At 47.8% G+C, this 8,907-nt stretch overlaps 2 protein-coding genes across 4 annotated transcripts in view; one reads left to right on the top strand and one right to left on the bottom strand.

The window, feature by feature from the left end:
- The window catches only part of parp3 (poly (ADP-ribose) polymerase family, member 3), a 37,686-nt gene extending 29,337 nt beyond the window's left edge, over positions 1-8,349 (bottom strand). Inside the window, exon 1 of one of the 3 annotated variants that reach the window (XM_043708477.1) lies at positions 8,244-8,349. The gene's annotated coding sequence lies outside the window, so the exon portion shown is untranslated. Of the gene's footprint in view, positions 1-889; positions 1,022-2,368; positions 2,447-8,243 lie in introns of those variants that run through there. The other 2 variants (XM_043708478.1, XM_043708476.1) reach the window with 2 other exon arrangements.
- Positions 8,350-8,606: 257 nt separating this feature from the next.
- Positions 8,607-8,907, top strand: part of rrp9 (ribosomal RNA processing 9, U3 small nucleolar RNA binding protein) — a 32,935-nt gene continuing 32,634 nt past the window's right edge. Inside the window, exon 1 of the mRNA XM_043708474.1 lies at positions 8,607-8,731. Coding sequence (XP_043564409.1) covers positions 8,636-8,731 — 96 coding nt within the window. The 5' untranslated portion in view covers positions 8,607-8,635. The remainder of the gene's footprint in view (positions 8,732-8,907) is intronic.

Here is an 8,907-nt window from a genome sequence, read left to right as displayed (position 1 = left end):
TTCAGGCTCACTGCCTTTATTCCTGATGAAGGGCTTTAGCCCGAAACGTCGATTTCGAAGCTCCTTGGATGCTGCCTGAACTGCTGTGCTCTTCCAGCACCACTGATCCAGAATCTGGTTTCCAGCATCTGCAGTCATTGTTTTTACCACCTGAATGGAACCAACTGAGCCACTGCTACGCTGACTGAAAGAAGGGTAGAAGGGCAGACAGGTGGAGGGAGGTAATTTCTGAGTTTAGGGAGTTTGAACACAGCCTGCCAAAGGTGCAAAGGTTAAAGTCAGGGACTTCCAAGATACTGGAATTAGAGGAAAGCAGAGTTGTGGCGCTAGAGGAGATCAGAGGGATAGAGATGTCTGGGAGAGCACAAGACTCAACCATTGAAAGACTAAGGGCTGAGGAATAGTTTTTGACATGGGGAGAGCAGTGCATGCATTTTAAGCTCAGAGATCTCAACCAAACAGATTTAACCTACTCATCCAAAACACTTCAACATGATTGCAAGCCTCACCATTGTCAGTGGGGAATTGAAATCCAGTTTTAAAAATTGCAAAGCTCGCAGCCGAAAGAATAACCAGGAAGCTGCTAGGAATGTAATTTAAACCAACAACAGTAAACTACCCTGCAGTTAAAACCTATTCTGAGACCTCCAACGGCCATGAAAGATTTGATATAAATGCAAGCTTTTCTTTTCAACTGATTCACTAATATTCTTTAGAGAAGGAAAATTGTTGTTTTTAACCAAAAGTGGCCTATAACCTGACAGGGCTAATGACCTGCTCTCTAAAGTGTCTTAGCTACCCACTTAAATCAGGGATAACTAGGAATGGGGATGGAATACTGGCACAGCCATAAACACCCACATCCCGAAAAGGCCAGCCTGATACTTACTGGAGTGGTCAGTTCCTGGGCTGCTACCTAGGCTGAGAGCTGTGGGAACTCCGAGAGTTTGTGCTGAAGAAGAGACTGTGCAAAGGCAGGATCAGCAGTTGAAGGAAGTGGCCTCACCCACAGCAAACACCGTACCAATCAGGAATGGAGAAAGCTTCCTCCTCACAGCCCACTTAACCCTCTCCAGGCCTTCCTCCAGCTGCAGCTCGGGTGAGAGCTCAGCTCCATTCTCAGCATTCCAAGGAATTCTGCACGATCATTCCCGGATTGGGGGAGGGGGGGGAAGAAACGTGCTGAGAGATTGACCTGCCCAGTTTGATGTGAGGAATAACCCCTCTCCTGATATTTGTGGCTGCCTTGCCTATTTGGATTGCAAATTCCTGTTTGAGATTGACAATTCTCCTCAACCAAAAAGAGTCTGACACATTTTCAGACATTAAAGGTATCAAGACGAATAGGAACAAAACAGAAATATCACATTAAGATAGGGGATGGCAGAGAAATGTGGCGCAGACTTGAATGGCCTACTCATGCTCCCAGTTTCAATGTTCCCTGTTATCACGGCCTGGAGTAGCCCCCTCATCCACTCTGGGCAGCCCTGTGTTTACCTCAACACAGGGACCAGTGCCTCAATGTTTAAACAATGCACTGAAAACTTGTCTATTCATTGTGAAACACTGAATTGAACTCATCTGCACAAAGAGCCACTTCTTAAAGTAAAGACTGGGATAAACTTTCTCAATTGCAAACTGACAAAATCACAGAGCTCTGAGGGAGAACTTTACAGCCAAAGCATCTCATGACTACATCCTGTTCCTCCACGGATGGTGCCTGAGCTGCTGAGTGTTTCTCTAAACTCCTTTACTTCCTACTGCTGCGGCTCCCATCATCCATGGCAGCAGACTTAGGAGGATCAGCAGAATAAAACATGCCCGCACAGCACACTCAGACCTCTATGGTTGATAAGGAAGTGAGAGAACCTGCATTTCCATAGCACCTTTCAGGGGAACATGAAAGTCCTTCATACCCAACTAAATTTTTTTTCAGCATAGTCACTGTTGCAATGTAGGAATCACAACCATTTTTGCAGCGAGATCCCACAAAACGGTAATCAGTGACTTAATGTTACGACACAGCGGTGAAGCCCTCTGTTAATTAAACCAAACATGCAGAAACGCTCACCTAATCTCATAATCTGTTAAAATATGAGTGACAGAACTCCGAAATTCCACTACTTAAAGAAAATAACATCAATGTTTTTTATTCTAAAAGTGAACATTAAACAACAACTATTCATTAGTCTAAGTCCCCCTTTCTCTTAACTGCTTATTACTTGCCTCCAGCTTCATAACAATATGCTGTTCCAATAAGTAACTTATTAAAGTTGCATCAACTTAATTTCTAAACCATACAGCCGCTGGATTCCCTGAGTCGTCTTCTTTCTTTTTACTGCGAGTGTGTTTCATATGAAAAAGGTACCTTCGACAGAGAGTGTTCAATAATTTCTTGGATCTATCTCAATGGCAGTTGCTCTCTCTCCAATTTTCAAAATGTCCACAGTTTTATATCTCCAACATAGGATTGTCTCATTGGTTCAATGTTGGCAAAACAATAAATCCAAACTCAATTGGCTTTAAGTATCCTGGGTCATAATTTAAACTGATTGGTTACATTCGAATTGTTGTCAAAACAGCAACCAAAACTCAGCTATCCATTTCACAGACAAATATTACATTTTCAATTTGCCAGTACACTCTTGGACAGCCATCTAGTCACATACTCAGGTGCTTGTAATCTCTCAGTTCAGAACAGCATTCACTCTCTCTTAAAGATACAGTATATGCCTTCAACTTCATAATATGAATGGCTGGATTATCTGTCTTGATGTGTTCATGACTGATTAATGTTGGTCAGGTCACAGGAGAGAACAACAACTGATATCTTGTAAAATATTTAAAGTGACCTTAAGGAGGGGCATAGATAATGTGAATAGCAAACTCATTTCCCCAGGATAGGGGAATCCAAAACTAGAGAGCATAGGCTTAAGGAGAGAGGGGAGAAATTTAAAAGGGACCCAAGGGGCAACCTTTTAACAAAGAGGGTGGTGCATGCATATAACGAACTGCCAGAGGAAGTGGTGAAAGCGGGTGCAATTACAACTTCTGAAAGACATTTGGACAGGTACACGAATAGGAAATGAGTCAAACACAGGTAAATGGGCCTAGTTCAGTTTAGGTGACCTGGGTGGAGTGGACGATTTGGGCATTAGTGAATTGGATGGGTTTTACACAAATTTGATGATAGGTTCACATGTAATAATAAAAAAAAGTTGGAGAAACTCAGCGGTTGTGGTAGCATCTGCAAAGAGAAACAAAGTTAATGTTTCGAGTCTGATGCGATCTTTCTAATGTTTACCATTGCTGAGACTAGCCTCTTGATTTTCAGTCAAATGACGTTATCGCTATGTAGTTATGTACAGTTCTGGACACCTTCCATAACAAGGATATACTTCTCCCTGGGACACCGTTCAAAGAAAGGTACATTAGGCTAATTTTTGGAATGAAGGGATTGTCTTATGAGGGCTTTAACTCATTGGTGTAGAGAAGAATGAGCAGTGATTTCATTGAAGCTGGTGTGAGTCTGCCTCCAACAAATGTTTTACCTGGTACAGCAATGTTTATGGTCACATAAGAATTTGAACGTAGATATAATAGTATTTAAACATCCAACAGAGATTAGAATGAACAATTATGTCCACACATTACATTTATCAGGCACAAAAGTGTCTCAGCTAATACTAAGCTACTGGTTGACAACAGAGCAGCATCCATGCTTCAAGAGGCTCCAGATAAGATGGAGTCTGAGACCTTGACACTTTCAGGTCACAAGCCATGATCCAATGGTGACGATATCACGAGCCTGTCTCTTCAAGGTACATTTGCAGCTGACACCAAAATTGGAGGTGTAGTGGACAGCGAAGAAGGTTACCTCAGATTACAACAAATGGGCTGAGAAGTGGCAGGTGGAGTTTAATTTAGATAAATGTGAGGTGCTACATTTTGGGAAAGCTAATCTTAGCATGGAATGTTGTTGAACAAAGAGACCTTGGAGTGCAGATTCATAGCTCCTTGAAAGTAGAGTCGCAGGTAGATAGGATAGTGAAGAAGGCATTTGGTTAGAGCATTGAGTACAGGTATTGGGAGGTCAAGTTGCGGCTGTACAGGACATTGGTTAGGCCACTTTTGGAATATTGCATGCAATTCTGGTCTCCTTCCAAACGGAAGGATGTTGTGACACTTGAAAGGGTTCAGAAAAGATTTATAAGGATGCTGCCAAGGTTGGAGGATATGAGCTATAGGGAGAGGTTGAATACGTTAGGGCTGTTTTCCCTGGAGCGTCACAGGCTGAAGGGTGATATTATGGAGGTTTGTAAAATCATGAGGTGCATGTAAAGGATAAACAGACAAAGTCTCTTCCTTGCAGTAGGGGAGTCCAAAACGAGAGGGCATGGGTTTAGGGTGAGAGGGGAAAATATAAAAGGGACCTAAGGGGCAACATTTTCACACAGAGGGTGGTAGGTGTGTGGAATGAGCTGCCAGAGGAAGTGGTGGAGGCTAGTCCAATTGCAACATTTAAAAGGCATCTAGACGGCTATATGAATAAGGGCTTGGAGGGATAAGGTCGGGTGCAAACAGGTGGGACTAGATTGGGTTGGGATATCTGGTCAGTACGGACAAGTTGGACCAAAGGGTCTGTTTCCATGCTGTACATCTCTATGACTCTATGACTTGGTTAGGGACAAAAAAAAACTGCAGATGCTGGAATCCAAAGTAGACAGGTAGGATGCTGGAAGAACACAGCAAGCCACGCAGCATCAGGAAGTGGAGAGGTCGATGTTTCAGGTGTAACCCTTCTTCAGGACTGGGGGTGGGTGTTTGAGCAGCTTCTACAACGCTGCCCCAGATTCTGCCAATGACAGCACACGGACCGGTGTCGACGTTCCTCCAGCTTCTGCCTCCGCCTCTGGCTCCGCCCACTCTGCAAGTCAGTCTCGGACTACATTTCCCAGGGTCATCCCTGGGTCCTTCTGCCGACTTACAGTCAACCAGCACATCAGCTCTCCCTCCTCACCCATCCACCCCCACAATGCACCTTACCCTCCACCTCTCCCTCCTGGGGACTCTCCAAAACCTCACCACCGAACCTTGTCACATATTCACTATCCCTCCCCGACCTTGAACTCTCTGAGGCCGAATGGTCTGTCCTCAGCAAAGGGCTCACGTTCGCACCCCTCCATCCCCGTTGCAACGAATTCCGGACCAGCCACGATGTGGAGCTCGTCTTCCACTGCCTCCACCTCCGTGCCTTCTGCTTTGACAAAAACTCCCAACCTCCCTGTGAGGACCCCCTTCTCCTGCCTCCAACCTTCCGCCTACACTTGGTCACCCCCTGCCGGTCTTGTATCCACCCTCAACCTCTTCATTGCTGACTGCCAACGTGACATCGTCTGCCTCAATGTTTCCACCCCCTCATCCACTCCAACCTCACCCCATCTGAATGCGCAGCATTCCACTTCCTCCACACCAACCCCGGTTCACCATCAAACCCGTTGACAAAGGTGGGACGGTGGTAGTCTGGAGAATGGGCCTCTATGTCGCAGAGGCCTAATGACAACTCTCTGACGCCACATTCTACCTCCGCATTCCCCACAGCCCCACCGTGACCCATCAGGCCAAAATCAAACTCACTGTCCATGCCCTCATTGGCTCTGGTGATCTCCCCTTCACTGCTTCCAACGCATAGTCCCCCAGCCCTGTACTGCCTGGTTCTACCTGCTCCCCAAGATCCACAAGCCCAACCCTGGCTGACCTATTGCACTGAGGAGAAAGTGAGGTCTGCAGATGCTGGAGATCAGAGCTGAAAATGTGTTGCTGGAAAAGCGCAGCAGGTCAGGCAGCATCCAGGGAACAGGAGAATCGACGTTTCGGGCATAAGCCCTTCTTCAGGAAGAAGGGCTTATGCCTATTGCATTGGCATGCTCCTGCCCTACCGAGCTCATCTCATCCTACCTCAACTCCAACCTCTCCCCCTTAGCTCAGGCACGTCCCATCTACATCCACGACACCAACCATGCCCTCCATCTCTTCAGTAATTCCTGTTCCCTGGCCCCCAGTGTTTTACCTTCATTATGGACGTGTAGTCCTTATAGACCTGACAAGGATGGCCTTCAGGCCCTCAGCTTCATCCTCTCCAACAGACCTATCCAGTCCCCCTCCACCAATACTCTCCTCCGCCTTGCCAAACTGATCCTCACACTCAATAACTTTTTGTTTAACTTCCTCCATTTCCTCCAAATCAAAGACGTGGCCATGGGCACCTGGATGGGCCCCAGCTGCGCCTGCCTCTTTGTTGGCGATATCGAACAATCCCTCTTCAGTAGCTACACAATCACTGTGTCCCAACTCTTCCATCATTACATCGATGACTGCAACGGTGCAGTGACCTGCAACTAGGCTGAACTGGAGCAGTTCATGCACTTCACCCACAACTTCCACACCGCCCTCAAATTCATTTGGTCCATCTCGGATACTTTCCTCCCTTTTCTTGACCTCACCATTTCCATTTCTGGCAACAGTCTACAGCGAATGTTTATTACAAACCTACAGACTTCCACATCTACCTGGACCACACCTCCTCCCACCCAGCATCCTGCAAGAACTCTATCCTATTCTCCCTATGCCTCAGCCTCTGCTGTATCTGCTCAGACAAGGAGACATTCCACTCGTGAGCAACCAAAATGTCCAACTACATTGAACAACGTGCTTTTCCTCTTTCTGTCCAGACAGCCCTCTACTGCACCACCTCCCCATTCCACTGCTCTTAAACCCCACCCAACGCAATGAAGACAGTCCTCCTTGTCCTCACCTAGCACTCCACCAGTCTCCGCATCCAACACATCATCCTTAAACACTTCCGCCAATTCCAGCTAGACCCCACCACCAAGAACATCTTCCCCTCCCCACCCCTCTCTGCCTTCCACAAGACCATTCCCTTCGACAGTCCTTAGTTTGCGCCACTCTCCCCACTAACCCCCACGAACTTCCAGGTATCTTCCCCTGCAACCGGAAAAGATGCAAAACCTGCCGGTACACCATCCCCCTCCATCCAGGGCCCCAACCAATCCTTCCAGGTGAGACAGAAGTTCACCTGCTTCTCTTCCAACCTAGTTTACTGCATTAGCTGCTCCCGATCTGGTCCTCTCTACATTGGGGAGACCGAATTAGGGAATTGTTCACCGAGCATCGCATCTGGGTCTGCAAGGTCCGACCGGAACTCCCAGTCGCTGCACATTTCAATTTGCCCAATCAGTCCCTTTCCGACATGATCAGCCTTGGCCTCCTCCATTGCCAAAACAAACCACAGCTCCTATTCTATTGGAGGATCAACACCTCATCTTCTGCCTGGGCAGTCTACAGTCTGGAGGACTCAACAAAGTTCTCCAATTTTAAAATAACATCCCTTCCCATTCTCCAACTCTCTTCCCAGCCCTTCCGCCTTCTTTCTACCCTTCCCTGCCACCTACGAAATTCATTCCTCCCATTGCCTGTCTTCACCTATCCCCACTTCACCACCCACTTTATCTGCAGCTCCCCCTACACCCACCCCCAGTCCTGAAGAAGGGTTACACCCGAAATGTCGACTTCTCCACCTCCTGATGCTGCCTGGCTTGCCGTGTTCTACCAGCCTCCTGCCTGTCTCTTTAAGCTACACGACACTGGTGTCGCCAGGACAAAGTATCTCTCATGTTTCTCCCCATCTCATCCCCCCTGAAATGTTATGTTGGCCTTCCCAGCATTCCTGATAGAACATAGAACATTACAGCGCAGTACAGGCCCTTCGGCCCTCAATGTTGCGCCGACCTGTCATACCAATCTGAAGCCCACCTAACCTACACTATTCCATGTACGTCCATATGCTTGTCCAATGATGACTTAAATGTACTTAAAGTTGGTGATGAAGTGCTTTTGCCCGAAATGCTGATTCTCCTGCTCCTCGGATGCTGCCTGACTGGCTGTGCTTTTCCAGTGTCACACTCTCTACTCTGATCTCCAGCAGCTGCAGTCCTCACTTTCTCCTTCCCAGTATTTCTTCATCACTTGACTCATTGATGCCTCTTTGAATCAGGAATCTGAACTGAATGGTTTCCATCAATTTTCTGAGCAAGTAGCCCAAATGCGCCTACAATTGAATTCCTCTGCAGTGTTATTGCAAATTAAATGCAAACATTCTCTTTTCAATACTGGCAGCAACTAATGCCCCTGAAGACTGTTTCAGACAAACTTGTTAAACTTACTTGAATGGGATCAGAAGCCCTGAGCAGGTTTTTGTGTTTGGTTCTGGAGCCCGGAACCAATATTGTGGCTATTACCTTCCAGCGGCACTAAAACTGTCCGAACACCAACATCCGCGGCAGGGAACCGGATATGCGACGCTGATTGGCGGAGTGGCGGCGGGCGGAACGAATTCTGAATTCTGATTGGTGTTGAGTCAGCAGCCGGCGCCGTAAGGTGAATGCTGATTGGTGATAAGCTTATGGCCGGTGTCCATTCCCTGAGCGCTGATCGGCGGACGGGCGATGGGCGGGATCCGCAACCCTGGCTCTGATTGGCGGGCTAGCGGTGGGCGGGGCGGTAAGCTGAGTGTTGATTGGTGTTTGGGCGGTGGGCCGGCTGAGGCTCTGTCGCCATGCGGATTGGTGAGGGTCGAATGGCGGCGGCAGGATCATTCTTCATCCGTAAGAAGAGAGCGGCAGCGGGAGAGGGCAGAGGTCGCAAGAGGAAGGTGAGGTGGTCGGGGGCGGGGACATTCCAGATACAGGAGGCCGAGAGAGACGCCCAGCCCTGGCCCGGGTCAATGTGCTCCCTCTCATCAGCCTCTCCCCCCCCACCCCACTGCTCTTTGTGGGTCAGTCTACTCCCACCTCCACCCATCCCCTCACTCTCGTTCATCCTTCTCCT

The sequence above is a fragment of the Chiloscyllium plagiosum genome, chromosome 18 (genome assembly GCF_004010195.1).
Source record: "Chiloscyllium plagiosum isolate BGI_BamShark_2017 chromosome 18, ASM401019v2, whole genome shotgun sequence".
In the NCBI taxonomy this organism is placed as follows: Eukaryota; Metazoa; Chordata; class Chondrichthyes; order Orectolobiformes; family Hemiscylliidae; genus Chiloscyllium; species Chiloscyllium plagiosum.
The sequence above is the reverse complement of the archived record's forward strand: the minus strand, read 5'-3'. Positions and strand labels throughout refer to the sequence as shown.